Source organism: Protopterus annectens, chromosome 2.part2 (genome assembly GCF_019279795.1).
Source record: "Protopterus annectens isolate FY-2018-M chromosome 2.part2, PAN1.0, whole genome shotgun sequence".
NCBI classification, from domain to species: Eukaryota; Metazoa; Chordata; order Ceratodontiformes; family Protopteridae; genus Protopterus; species Protopterus annectens.
The window spans coordinates 1113986191-1114001988 of record NC_056730.1 but is presented as its reverse complement, the minus strand read 5'-3'; the positions used below and the strand labels follow the sequence as shown (position 1 = coordinate 1114001988).

General features: G+C 35.8%; 1 protein-coding gene across 2 annotated transcripts in view; it reads left to right on the top strand.

Annotated features, from left to right (window-relative positions):
* The window catches only part of UNC45B (unc-45 myosin chaperone B), a 373967-nt gene that overhangs the window by 148436 nt on the left and 209733 nt on the right, over positions 1–15798 (top strand). For both annotated transcript variants that reach the window (XM_044064331.1, XM_044064332.1), the window contains exons 6-7: positions 3139–3306; positions 3796–3964. In XM_044064331.1, coding sequence (XP_043920266.1) covers positions 3139–3306; positions 3796–3964 — 337 coding nt within the window. The remainder of the gene's footprint in view (positions 1–3138; positions 3307–3795; positions 3965–15798) is intronic.

The window sequence follows — 15798 nt, the reverse complement described above, 5'->3', positions numbered from 1 at the left end:
TAATACCGAATGCGTGATAAGAGACCTTGGGACCCAGGTGGACAGTAGTCTCTCCTTTGATAGTCACATCGCCACAGTAGTCAGGAAGTCCTTTTACTTGGCACACCTCATCATAAAAGGGTTCTCATCCAGGAAAAAAGAGGTCATTGTTCTCCTCTACTCGTACTACAACGCCCCTTTTGGAATGTACCTCACAAGACATCTGCAGCAGCTGGAAAGGCCACAGAAGTACCTCACAAAGAGGATTACTGGCTTCAAACAAATGCCGTACACTGACCGCCTCAAAAAAACTCCAGCTTTACTCTGTAGCATATCGCCTACTCTGAGGTGATCTCTGCCTAACATATAAAGCTATGTCAAACCCAGAGCTGTTGGACATGCTACACCTAAAGAAATCCCAGTTCCTCCAAGCTACATGCTCTAGGGACCTAAACCTTGTCACCACAATAAACAGGACACGCTGGAGGGATAGATTCCTGTCCCAGAGACTTCCTATACTCTGGAACAAGCTACCCATCTATGTCAAGCAAAGTTCTTCATTAGCACTCTTCAAGAAAAATCTTGATGAGTGGATGGGAAATAGGAAATACACCCCGGGGATCACTTCTGTGTCTCTGCTGGATAGTGGCACAGGAAAATAACTTTCTTGGGTGGCGTAAGCTGTGGTACCTTGCTGGCTAATCTTACGTAGGCCCTTGGGCCGATGGCCTTGTACCTACCTATGAACATACTGTCTTATTAACCTGCTTTTTCTTTCCTCGTTTATACAAGAAGGTGACTTTTGTTTTATAATTATCACTAAACATAGACTTGCTGAGATAAGCACAGCACAGGATCATTGCTGCAGTAAGTGACATATTAGAATCAGACTTACAAAATAACTAAAAACAATGACACATGTTCTGAATGTAACCAGTGTTAACTTCACAAATCTTGTCAAACCATTTATTCTTGGAGTAATGTTAGATCCGAACCAGACCAAGACCAAAATGATGTATCCAAAGGCTCAACAGGAACAATTTAATTTAATTTAAACACATGTTTTTACATTATTTAGTACAATTGTGTGGGTTATTAGACACTGTATAATTTCATTGAATGAATGAATTGCTGTTGGCACTTTAACATCTGATTTGCATATTTTATTAGTTGCTATTCTAGTCACATGATTTGGGCTAGAAAGTACTTAAGCCTTGAATTTTTAATCATGGTTCATCTTGAAAAAACCTGGTATGCCTCCAGGCAAAAGCGCTTGATGTGGAATTTTTTATCATTTTATTAAAACAGAGGTTTATTTACGTCATTTTGAATTTTTTGTTCCTGTTGAGCCTTTGGATACATCATTTTGTTCTTGGAGTAATGTTCTCACTGAAGTTTATTTTCACCATTTAAGAGATTTGTTACAAGTGCTAGAGTACTTCCATAAAAACATACACACACATGCACACCTTGCACATACATGTATGATGTGTCTGCCTGCGAGTGCGCACGTACACATGCACAGTTGCACACACACACATGCACACACACGCACACACATATGCATGCACACACACACACACACACACACACACACACACACACACACACACACACACACACACACCTCTTGTGTACTATTATCCTAGCTTTAGAATGCAGAATCTCACATGGAAATATAGATTACATTCAGCCTGTATAAAGAAAACACCCTGACCAGTCACTGAATCAAGAACCAAATACTGCTGTGATACAGCATTAGCACTAACCGCTGTACCACTGTGCCTCATAATGCTGCTTTACAGAAACTGAAATTAAATATTAACTTAGCTGTTTTTTTTTTACATTTGCTGCCTGCTGAGTTGATTTCATAAAAAAATATATGAAACTTCTTTTTCTTTTTTATTTTGGTTGAAGGTGTGTTTTTCTTGTTGATCATATTTAGCTATTACTAATATAAACATCCAAAGTTGCCAAGTTTGAGGCTTACCACTGTAAAAGCCATAGTAAGTAATCCATAGTAAGTGTGCACACCTAGCAGGAAGTAACTGAAAGGCAAATAATCACAGCACTGATGCTGAAGCACTGTTGGAGTCATTCTGAATAAAGATAATTTTAAAGAAACATAATCTTGAGCTACTTAGAATTGTGACTTTTGTGGCAAAAAGCAGAAGTATTGCGCTGTTGTTGTTGTGTCTTTCGGCTTTTAAGGGGTCGCCCCAGCAGAACTCTGGTCCGCTAATGATTGGCAGTAGATTTTTACGTGCCAAGTTGCCAGCCCTGACGCACAACCTTCATCGAAGGGACGCCCATTCACGCATGTCTCCACACAGAAGACACTCTAGCTGAGAATCGAACAGAACAACATCTTAATGTGAGCTGACAACGCTACCGCAGCACCACCACCATTGCACTGTAAATTAAAGAAAACTATAGATTCTATCTGTAATATGAAATATAAGCTACTATAGGTATATACATACATATAACATGTAGCTTTTCCAGGTATTACTTTACTGCTAAGTATTATGAATTGATAATGATATCTACTATTTCTGAAACATTCCTAAAGAATGATAATTACAGACTTAATATTGACTTCATGTAGTATAACAATGATCAAATAAGAGGAGCCAGTTAATACTCTTTTTGCAGGGGGATGTGCTGCATGGTTTAGGGGTGTCTACTCTTCCAACCTGAAGATTCTTATTTATCCTTATTTTATGGGTACAGTGATTCAAAAAAGGCAATGCCTTGTCTAATTGCAAAATCTGCAAAAAAAATAAAATGTATTCTCTCGCTCTCTCTGAATAGGTGTGGGAGATGCAGATTTGCCTGCCCACCCTTCAAATTATTGTTTCACTGTTTTGTTTTATTAATTTTGTGACACATTTTGTTATGTTTGTCATCTTAAGTTTATGTGCTTTGGGATTATTGCATTGTAAAGCTTTTCTGGTGAACATTTTGTGATCCATACCACACTATGTCAGCTTTACATAGCAGACTGTTTAGTTTTTTGATACATACATCCAGTTTTGAAGATGCAATACTTTTAAAAGTTAGAATGACCCCATTAACAATGTAATAAAAGGTTGTATGAATGCTTGGCGCAACCCCACCAGTAAGCAGTGCCAACATCGTTTTGTTTTCTTCACTTAGGCTGCCAACAATCTAATTGTCCTTGGAAGAGAAGATGCAGGAGCAGAAAGGATTTTTCAGAATAATGGTGTGAATTTACTACTTCGGCTGATTGAAACTAAAAATCCAGAAATGATCCTGGCTGCTGTGAGGACACTTTCAGGCATGTGCAGTGGACACAGAGCAAGGGTAAGAAGTCTACTACATGTCTGATTTTTTTAAGCACTATCATCTTTACAGACACTTCAGGAATTTGCTAAAGTTTATTGCAATTATCATACCTTATTTACGAAGGTATAGCAGAGTGCAGTCCTTGTGTAGACTGAGTGAATAAAATGAATGTGTCATTTCACATGTCATTAAATTGAATAACCCATATGGCATTGAGCTTGTCCAAATTCCACAAGGGATATAATTTGTGAAATAGGGAACATACATGAAACATAACAATAATTTGAACAGGCAGAGAAGAGGACTAGACAACTCTGTTTACTTATTCCGTGTAACTCAGTTTCTGTAAAACTGTAGTGAAAGTGTGTTTAGTGGTCTCTTGCTACATTCATATTTGTCTTTCTCTTTCTTAATAATAGTAGCCTATTCTGACATGAATGATTTACACTGAGATTACTATTAGTTTTATATATATATAATGAAGAGATGTTTCTCTTACTTTTGTAGGCCACAGCTGTCCTTCACTTAATTGGCATAGACAAGATCTGCCGCATTATGGCTTTAAACCATGAAGATATTGCCTTGGCCACATGCAACCTTCTACAGTCTATCTTGGATTCTCTCACAGGAGAAGATAAGAAAGAAGTCCGGGGAAAAGAAGACGCGTTAGTGCTTGGTAAATGAATGTCATTTCCCTTTCTAAGTAGAATGCTGGAATTGCTGAAATGCTAATAACAAACCAAGAAATGTAGCATACGAACAACCAGTAAATAAGAAACAGGAACAGGCCACCTTCTTCACAAGTAAAACCGATAATTTATTAACCTTTAAGTGCGATTAATTATAGTACACTTTTCGTCAAGTATATATGCTCGACGTCTTCAGAAGTTTAAAAACAATGAACAACAGAGATACAACAATTATATACTGGGTGAGTTAATTAGTGGGCTGTGTACTTCACCTTATTAGTAATTTCGTTACCATGGTAACATAGTTTTTTTTCCTGTTCACCATGCCTTTTGTGTGTTTTCACACAAATGCGGGGTTACAACAAGCCCACCAAATTAATACAATATAATATAATGTAGTAGTTGGAAATCTAGGGCAAACTATTAATAATAAATAATAATAAATAACCCACTACCCCACAATTCAATTGTTGATTAAAACAAATGTTCAAAACGTTTTGTCTTAATTTTAAGTTGGTTAAAGTTGACGTAACCATAAAGTTGGAGTTGAAGGGATCTGCATGGTGGAAAATGTACAAGTCCCATTCAAACTCATCAGGCAAGGCAGTCGTGGGGTCAAGGTTTCCCCCTCCAGTCGGTCCCACCACCTTAGTTGCACACATATGGCAATATTAAACAATACAAACAGCACCACCACTGACTATGAACTCTCAAAGGTGGTGCATTAGAAAGTTTTGTGTGCAATCAATAATACTCAATTAAACTCCCTTACCTAGACTACTTTAATTGAATTAAAACCCAGAAAATGATGGACTAATGGAAAATACCAAAAATCACAAATACATGTTACTCTAAAAAAATAATAAATATATAAAAAAAGAAGAAATAAAAAACAAGAGAAGCTACATACTTTAATGTAACCTTTTTGTATGCTTCCCTTTCCTAATACATTAATTTTATCTAAATCATAGTCAATGCACCTTGCCTAATACATACTGGATCTACTGGGCACCAATACTGATATCCTGTAAAATCCACCCAGTTTATTTTCACTTTGTTGCCCGACCTTGGCTCACTTCAATTAAAAAGTGATAAAACTTGTCTAACGTAACGTCAATAAGAAAGGGGGGTTACCCTCTCATCGTGATAAAAAAGCCATTCAGGTTGCCCTAGATTTTTAAGTGTTTGAATACATATTGTAAACTATGGTTCACCACTTTCAAATTTCCCTACGGCCAAATTCAAAACTATTCAAAGTACCAGGGTTCGGAACTTATCCATTAAGGTCAAGGTTCACCTCTCCAAGTTCTTCAACATGAGAACATTCAAAGTGCCAGGGTTCGGAACCTAACCACTGAGGTCAGGGTTTATCTCTTTTTAATTGAAGTGAGCCAAGGTCGGGCAACAAAGTGAAAATAAACTGGGTGGATTTTACAGGATATCAGTATTGGTGCCCAGTAGATCCAGTATGTATTAGGCAAGGTGCATTGACTATGATTTAGATAAAATTAATGTATTAGGAAAGGGAAGCATACAAAAAGGTTACATTAAAGTATGTAGCTTCTCTTGTTTTTTATTTCTTCTTTTTTTATATATTTATTATTTTTTTAGAGTAACACGTATTTGTGATTTTTGGTATTTTCCATTAGTCCATCATTTTCTGGGTTTTAATTCAATTAAAGTAGTCTAGGTAAGGGAGTTTAATTGAGTATTATTGATTGCACACAAAACTTTCTAATGCACCACCTTTGAGAGTTCATGGTCAGTGGTGGTGCTGTTTGTATTGTTTAATATTGTCATATGTGTGCAACTAAGGTGGTGGGACCGACTGGAGGGGGAAACCTTGAGCCCACGACTGCCTTGCCTGATGAGTTTGAATGGGACTTGTACATTTTCCACCATGCAGATCCCTTCAACTCCAACTTTATGGTTACGTCAACTTTAACCAACTTAAAATTAAGACAAAACGTTTCGAACATTTGTTTTAACCAACAATTGAATTGTGGGGTAGTGGGTTATTTATTATTATTTATTTATTATTATTTATTATTAATAGTTTGCGCTAGATTTCCAACTACTACATTATATTATATTGTATTAATTTGGTGGGCTTGTTGTAACCCCGCATTTGTGTGAAAACACACAAAAGGCGTGGTGAACAGGAAAAAAAACGATGTTACCATGGTAACGAAATTACTAATAAGGTGAAGTACACACCCCACTAATTAACTCACCCAGTATATAATTGTTGTATCTCTGTTGTTCATTGTTTTTAAACTTCTGAAGAGGTCGAGCATATATACTTGATGAAAAGTGTACTGTAATTAATCGCACTTAACTGTTAATAAATTATCGGTTTTACTTGTGAAGAAGGTGGCCTGTTCCTGTTTCTTATTTACTGAAATGCTAATAAGTTTTGCCCAGTTAGTTACTACACACTAGTTATACCATTACATTATTTCTTCAGATAGTAATGATGTAGTGCATTTAGTTTGACAGTGGTTGATATTATATGTTTATGGATTCATAGGTAAATACTAGGCTAACTGGCCTGAAGGATTATTTTAGGAATGGCCAATAGTCTGAAGTCATAATCAAATATTGTACCCTGTGTCTATGAGATGAAAACCTTAACCGTTATACCAAATGTATCCACAGATAAGCAGAGTCCTTGATAATGTTTGTACTCATGACCCCTGGATTACTAGTCTAGTGCTCTAACCCCTGAGCTATAAGGCCACAACCACATTATACAAATAACAAACATGGAGTTTACATACAAAATGTAATTTATGGTACATACCAATTTCTTTATCCTAGAAAAAGTACAAGTCTGTGAAAATGGAAAAACAACTGACCTGGTTTAAGATATTTGACAGTTTTGATTATGTTGCTACCCATATTAAGCTAATTAATCTTTTTTGTGTGTAGGACCCTTGAAATAAACATTAAATAATCTGTTTTGTTTGTGTGTAGTACCATTGAAGTAAGCATTAGCTTATAGAATCTTTACGTTTTCCTTTGAAGTGAGATACATAGTTTTCAGAATTTTTATAAACCTTGTTGTGAATCAGTACAATCAGTGTAACAAATGTCATTTATCCTTGTAATATTGAAGTCAAGCACTACTAAGCACAAAATGTTCTGGGATGCTGGCATCATGAAAAAACTGCACGTCTTCATCTGAGTATTCTGCATGCATGAAACCAGCAACAATAAGAACTATAGGATACATTCAAAATATAAATTCTGAGGCAACCCTATCAATAACAAAACAGCAATCTTTTATTAAAGAACTTGAATCCTTTTAAAATCATATAATGCAAATAAGGCATTCCAGCCATCAGCTAATTTACTAAAGCTCTGTGGCACGTGTGATAAATGCGTAACAATGTAGTAGCAATAACTACATAGATAGGCATTTGAATCTCATTCCTGGCAAGTGTTTGTGTGTGTACATATATCTATATAGGAGTGGGAGGTTGGCATAATGGTTAAGGTGTTTACCTTACAAACAAAAGTTGTAGGGTTTGATTCTCACAAGGAGTAACTGTCTATGCTTAAAATGGTCCACAAGGACAGTTAGCCTACTACTAATCTATGAACCTAAGAGGTTTTGGTGTGGACAAATGTATCTTTATCTCTGAAATCTACATGAAGTGCAACAAACTGATATATAAGAAAATTCTGAAAATGAAGTCATAATAAAATCAGAATGTTTAAAGGACATACTACTTATCCATATATACCATACAATAAAACTGTATGTTGTTAGACATTTTGAAATGACCATATATATTTGAAAAAGGTTTCACACATTTAAATATAATATAAAAACTAAGTATTATATTTGATCTCCTATAAACTGAACTTTGTTTTGCATAGCAGTTATGAATCACTATAAGCACAATATTACAAATGTGTCCTCTTGTAGTTAAAACAAACAATACTTTCACAAATCCTCATTTAGAACAGGAAAATTAAAACACTTGGCATGACAGTTCATTTATGTTCCTTAGAAAACTCATGACAGTAATTGTCATTGGAACATAATCTGCCAGTCCAGTTTACAGGGACCCACATTTATTTACTTGCCTATGCCTATAAAAATGTGCAGTAGTACGTTTCAAAGAGGTGCAAGGTTTGATTCCCTCAGGTTCCATTACCTAACTGTGTGACTCTGAGCAAGCCACTTAACCAGATACCGCTTCCAGGCTGAATGTGAAAAACGTCCACAGAGGTCAGTGCTCTACTCTAGAAAACAAGTACAAGTAAAATAAAATAAATAAAAACTGGGTATAATGCCCCCTTTGGTATGTACCTCTCCAAACATATGACACAATGTGAATGTCCACATTGGGGAGGACTTGATGCTATTGAATTTTGGCTCAATGAATCCAAATTATACCAACCTGGATTCAATACTCTTTTGTTAAATTTGACTGAGCATGTTTTGACTAAAAATGTTTTTTTCTACAACCAGGAATGTTACCTACAGATCAGAGGTACAGCTATGGGGGCATCTTTTGCCCCCATATATGCTGATCTGTTTATGGCATATATTGAACAAATTATGATCTATGATGACACTCATAATTTGTTTTTGCCAGAAATTGATATCTGGCGTAGATACTTGGATGATTGCTGGATGGTGTGGAGATCGGATGTTCCATATCTCCAGGAATTTATGGAATATCTGAATGATAATAAATGGGGAATACAATTTACAATTACCTATGACCAAAAATCTATTACATTTTTGGATGTTCTGGTAACTAGAAATAATGACAACACCTTAACAACTGAAACCCATAGAAAATTCCCTCAGTACAATACGATTCTCCACGCATCCAGCTTTCATCCAAAACATATTGCAAAGAACATCCCTAAATCACAATTTATCAGGATTAGGCGTAATTGTTCTGATAATAATACTTTTGTCAATCATGCTCAGGATTTGCATAATAGATTTATTGAGAGGGGCTATAATTCAGGATATGTGACTATGGCTCAGAATTATGCATCTGGTCTACATAGACCTAATCTATTAACATATCAAAAGAAGCTCATCAAGTCTAATAAATTAAGATTTACCACCACATTTGGTAGAAATACTAACAACTTTATTAAGATCATCAGGGACAACTGGAATATACTGGAGGCCGATGTTAGAACTAAAAACATTATTCCTGACAAATGCCTATTTTCTTTTCGAAAAGGCAAGAATCTGGCTGGCCATTTCAATCACTATAAACATCATTATGAATCCACTCTACCGCAGGTGTATCAAACCACTATTTTGGGTGACAAGCTCATAGGTTCCTTTCCATGTGGCCACTGTGTCAGTTGTAAGCACATGTTGAAAATCAAGGAGTTTACTAGCAGGAATACCAACACAGTCTTTGACATTACATTTTTTGCCAATTGTAATACGGATTGGGCCATTTATTTGGCTTGTTGCACCTGCCATTCATTTTATGTTGGGCAGACGTCACGACCAGTCAAACTACGTATCTCTGAGCATCTCAGTGATATCAGATGCAAGAAAATAACCAACGCACTATACAAACATACTCTCACCCATGGCACTGCAAAATTTCATTTTACCATTATTGATAAAATTATTGGTGATAGAACCAATAAGAGTGGTTGGCATAACAAACTTAACTTAAAAGAAAAGAAATGGATAACCAAATTGGGTGCACTATTTAATCCTGGGCTAAATGAATGTTTATAAACAAAGTCCTGTATATATGATACATCTTTGTTGGATATTGGATTATGTATAATTGGTGTTTCAATATCTAGAATACATACATATGTATAAAAAATATATATACATAGATATAGTTTATTTCAGTCTTACTGAATGCATTCTGGTCCATAATGTATTTTGAATGTATTAATTTTCATTATTTATGCTGATTGTTCATCAGCATATGTTTAAAAACTTTGTAACCAATCAGTATGGCTCTACTTGTTTAAATACAGCAATTTTGATAAGCCTCCTTGCTGTACACTGAAGAAGGCTAGGTTTACAACCGTGGCCGAAACCGGTTTGTTTTGGATGCTACTATGCTGTTTGAGTAGTTTTTATTAAACTACTTTTTGTTTAAACTCAGTCTACTTGCTGCTGGCTCATTTTTGCTTTTTGGGTTCATTCACGGAGAGCCGTGCAGCTCCTTACGTGCAGGGGGACATTTTTGCATGTTACAATGTGAATGTCCACAATGCTTTCTTACTAAGAAAATCAAGGGACTAAGTCATAAAAACTATGAGAACCATCTCAAAGCCTCATCCCCTTTTCTAGGTGTCATACAGGCTACTGAGGGGATGATCTGTTCCTCACATAACAACTCAGTCCTGTTAGACCTGCTGCACATTTGTAAGTACAAAGGGGACATAAACAACTGCACAAGAGATTTAATCTCTTTTGCAACATAAACAGAATAAGTTAGAAGGATATATATATATATATATATTTATATCTTACAGAGAATAAAATGTCTTTGGGATTATCTTCCTATCCACATAAAGCACTTCTCTTACACCATTCAAACATAAGCTGGACAAATGGAAGGGTAACCGTAAATTCACCCTTAGTCTAATGCCCTCCTTATGGATAGGGGCAACATGTAAATATTCTGTTCATCTCCGTGTTATTCGTACTTAAAGATAAGGGCTAACAGCTTCATGGTAGTATATAGTTAGGCTTCTAAAAATTCTTATAGATCAATAGCCATTGAACCTTAGAGGAAAAACAATTGTATGCTCAATTTATGACAGAATGCTTTAATGTCTAAAAGTATCTGATATTCAGAAAAAAAATGGAGTGGACTTTAAACGTTTATTGGGTAGGCATTTATCAGATTCTGTAAGTGAGAATTTGCACTATTGTGAATAAGATCATGTCTGTCAATAGTACAGGTCATTTGTTGGCAGACATTAACTTGTAATATAGAACCAGTGTTTCTTTGTTGGGATATGTTCTCCCCGCGGGACCTGACTCTCATGCAGAATTGCTCTTTCTTTTAGTTTGTTGGGAAACCGACCCAGATTCTTGTTCTCATCATTGGTCTGGTTATAACAAGTGGGTATAGAATGAAGAATAGGTCTTGATTTAAAATAATTACTTCTTTTACTTTTTTCTATACATTTCTTAGCTGTTGGAAGTAATGGGAGGATCAAAAATGTACTAATTTAGAATGCTACCAGTCAAACCATTACAGCTATAATCTTCTAAATCCCTGATGAATTGTTTCATTTCTTACTTTTTTTAAAGTAAGAGTCAGTTACAACTTTATTTTCATAAATCAAACTTTGTAGTATATGAAATGTGATCCTTGAAATTAGCCATCAAAAAGGTTTCTGTTTGGTAGGTATATATTTATGTCATAAATAAAAAAAAGCCATTTTGTTGTACTGACCTCCATTGCTTCAACAAACCTTCATCCAACCTACCCAGATTTAGCTCAAGGATTATCTGTAAACACTGTGGAATGATATTTGAGTTCTGCTATGTCCATAATAGCTATTGGTGCAACAAAATGCCTCTAAACTATTTCCAGATGTCAGTCAATTGTTTTAAAGCTGTATTAATAAAGGTGTTTGAAGTAGTAATGGGCATACCTGAAGTCACTTGAGATTCTGCTAATTGGGAGGCAATTATGTCAATCCATCTGCAATGCTAAATCAGGCAGAAAAAGTTCAAGTTACGGGATATGCCTCAACTAATTTAAAGATAATGAGACAACATACACAGAAAATCTAAAGCCATTAACAAAACCTCATGCCTCCACATTAGTATTCTATGTGCATGAAACTAGGATATCCAAACACGCAGCTGTCAGCACCACAGGATTAGAATTATGGAGATGAGCAGAACATAGAAAGTACAAAGTGAGACTGTCTGATGCATTAAGAGTTAGACTTTTGTGTGGCAACTACTGTGCGTGTACACAGGAAGGCTTACTGCTAGAGAAAGATTTAACAGTAGAACAGGTATCAGCTATTGCATTGCCAACAGAAATCACTGCAGTTGGCATCAGTGACCTGCAATTAAGTGTGAATGAGTGCTTACTTAATAAAATGCCTGTTAGATACCCCTACAGATATGTCTGTTTTAACAGGAGTATGACATAAGTGAATGTTACTGGTTACTGGTTTAAAAAGAATAGGTGTAAAAAATGTGATAAGTACTGGCTCTGAAAGTAGTGCTGACATCCACTGTGGAACATGGAGTTTTTAGTTGTACCTCTGTGTTCACAGTATGTGGCTAGACATCTGCACATGCTTAAAAATGATAGGCACATGTTTGCTACTACACATGAAGCATTTGGTGCCAGTGCAAACCCAGAAGTACAGATTCCCCCCATCTATGGGCTCCCTCTTGAGATGGGTGGCCGGAGATCGCTGCTCAGTTCTCACCTCTCCATACTAGCACTCTAATCAAAACCTGGTGACATAAAATTGTTTTAATATTTTGATAATATTTCATAATACACACAACATTAATGCACCAGCTTAGGACTTCCAGTACTGTTTTAATATTTTGTTAATATTTCATAATAATGCATCAATAATGTATAACATTTTGACATTCTATAACATTTAGTCAATTTTGTGTAACATTTTACCACTACACAAACATTTAATCACAGCTTTAACAATCAGCTGATTTCCTAAGAACATATAAGGCTTTCCCCACTCCTCTCTCCCATCATAGCCAGACTCCTAGTTAAAAATTAAAATAATACAGATTCAAATTTTAGTTTTGCCAAGATAAGACTGCAAGCTTGCAGCCTTTCTAGACTTATTTGTCTTAAGATCACGGATTTTGCTACAGCAGGTATCAACTTTAAGCAGGCAGAGGGAGTAGGTAAACACTAGTGGGAGATTCATAAAAGTTACCAAAGAGTATACACTATGCGTACACGTTGTGTAATCTTTCTGGACTCAAGAACAACCCTACAACAGAGCTTTTGCTGTATTTACACTGAGAAAGGTTACACAAAGTATACATATAATGGGTCTACTTTATGTGCTTGAAGTCCGAGCTTATCGAATACGATATTCTCAACACGAGTACACCAAAAGCACAAAACATCGAAAATGTAAACGAAAATCTCCGTAGGTGAAGATTTCCATTTACTTCAATGTAGTGCGATCTCGGAGTTGGTATGCCCCCCTGCCTACACTAGTTTAAATTCTTTTTTTTTTTTTTGTGTATTTTATTTGGACTTTGATTGTTTAATAGTTTGATGCATATGGTTCGATCCATATGCATTCGACCTATTAAGCTTTCAAGGTCCTAAAGTAGACTCACATATAATATGTAGTTTATGCTAACCTTTGTGAATCTCCCCTAGAGGGAAACTAGATGGTATTGGAATGTTTTTTTTTTAAAACAAATAATCATGCATGTATAACTATTTTGTCATATTAAAAATCTTATCACATACGTGGCTTAAGGTGTGCATCAAATGCAGGTGAATATTATGGTCACACTTAGCAACACATACAGCTAAGACATTACATATGCTGTTTCTTTGTTATCTCTTTCTCTTTCTGTTACTTATTCCTTGGGTTGTTTAACTCCTGTATTGATAGTGAACAGAAAAACATCAGCATTAATACAACAGACCATAGTTTTAGATTCAAATGTTCTCAGCTTAGACTGTCATTACTAATTACTTTATGCTGTTATTTTCTATTTTCCAAAACTATATAGAGAAATACATGTCATCTGGTTAAACTTGCTCATTAATGACTGCTTTTGTTTTGGTGCCAGAATTGTTCAAAATGTTCAGATTCCCAAGGGCAAAACTAGTCAAAGTGTTGAACAATATGTAAGTGGCATTGGGTTGAGAGAGAGAGAGAGTGTGTGTGTGTGTGTGTGTGTGTGTGTGTGTGTGTGTGTGTGTGTGTGTGTGTGTGCATGCACGCACGTGTGTTGTGTGTGTCTTGATTAATACCACTGTTTTTTTAAACACGTTTATTGAATTATCACTTGTGGCATAGGCTAATTTTCATTTATATAAAAGTAATGAAATTTATTAACAAGCTCACATTTGCAAACATTAAACTTCACATATATTGCTATATATCATGCAACCAAAGCAACATTACATAAATTATTTATTTTTTGTCTTTTTTTAACCAAGAAACATCTTTATTAAACCATCACTTATGACATAGGCAATCATACATTTATAGAAATGAAAACAAACCACACCAAACACAATCCCACAAACCATACCGACATACTCTCAGCTGCGAATATTATACACCATTTATAATCTACCCAATCATTTTCAGACATTACACAGCCCATTTAAGTTCTACGTTCTTTTAAACCTCATCCCTCCCCTGTATGTATTGTTTTCACAGTTCCTAGTTTTTTCCTATGTAGTTAGTTTGCTCATACCCTTTTCTAATGATCTCAATTCCAGTTGTTTTATCTCTGTTACTATATTCACTACTTCTAGTATAGTTGGTTTAGAGTTTGATTTCCATTTTCTAGTAACTGATTTTTGGCAGCCACCATAATTAGACACAGCAAGGCCTTACCATATCTTGGCAGTTCTGATTCTGTATCATAGCTTAGAAAAATCATCTCCCTTGTCACACCAATCTGCCAACTCAGCACCTCCAACAATGCATTTCACAGGGAATCTTAAAGTTTGCCAACTCACTGCACTCCCAGAAAATATGTTCCCAATTACCTCTTTCTTCCCCATTATACCTCCAACATTTGCTGTCTGCCTGAGAAAAAAATTCTCTTGAGTTTACATGGGGTATAAAAATATCTATGTAAACATGTCCTAGCAAACATCCTAAATCTTCTAGATTTTGTTGCATATTTGGAAGACATACACACAAATATCCTCCCATTGTTTCTTTGTGAATTGCTTATCCAGTCTCTCTCTTCCCAACCCTTTCTAACCTCCTCTGATTGATTCTTATAGGTATCATGCAATATTTTATATGCTCTACTAATTATACCTTTTTAATGGCAGCTTCTGTTCTAGAATTTACTAAAAACTCTACCAGTGTTATTTTTCTTTTAGGGCCCCCTATTTCTTTCTCTTTGTCTATACTCTGATATCAATCCTTGATAGGGAAGGCAATATCTAACCTGCAGTCCAAATACATTCTTGATGTCTTCCCATTCTGTTACCTTTCCCTCTCTAGTTATTTGCTCCCAATACCTTGGTTCCTTGGCCAGTTTTCTCCAATAAATTCCAGCTCCCTCTTGCATATTGTTTATTGTCATTCCTATCAGCAGAATCTCCTTTCTTCATACCCATGTTGGTTTAGTTCTTAGGATACTTTCTGCTGCTTTTTGGATATAATATTCTGTATGATTATTGTTATTCTCCTTAAAGGCCTGCATCCAAAATGTCAGTCTCTCTTTTTTTCTTGAGCCTGAGCCCCCCCCATTTCATCATCATCTCTTTCTACCTTGAATTATAGTTTTCTGCTTGTGTTATGTATAGGAGCCTTAACTATGTAACTCTGAAATACCCATTCAATTTGGGTAATCTGAATCCCCCCTGTTCTACTGGAAGAACCAGCTTATCCCACTTGACTCTTGCCATCTTCCCCTCCCAGATAAAGTCCTTCAGATCTTCATTAATTGCTATCCACAACTTCTGCTCTTGTTGATACAAATATGCCTGTCCTGTGTATAAGACAAAAGGGACTAAAACATTTTAACTGCTTGTATCTTACTATCCATAAATATATGTGTGTGTGTGTGTGTGTGTGTGTGTGTGTGTGTGTGTGTGTGTGTGTGTGTGTGTGTATATATGTATATATA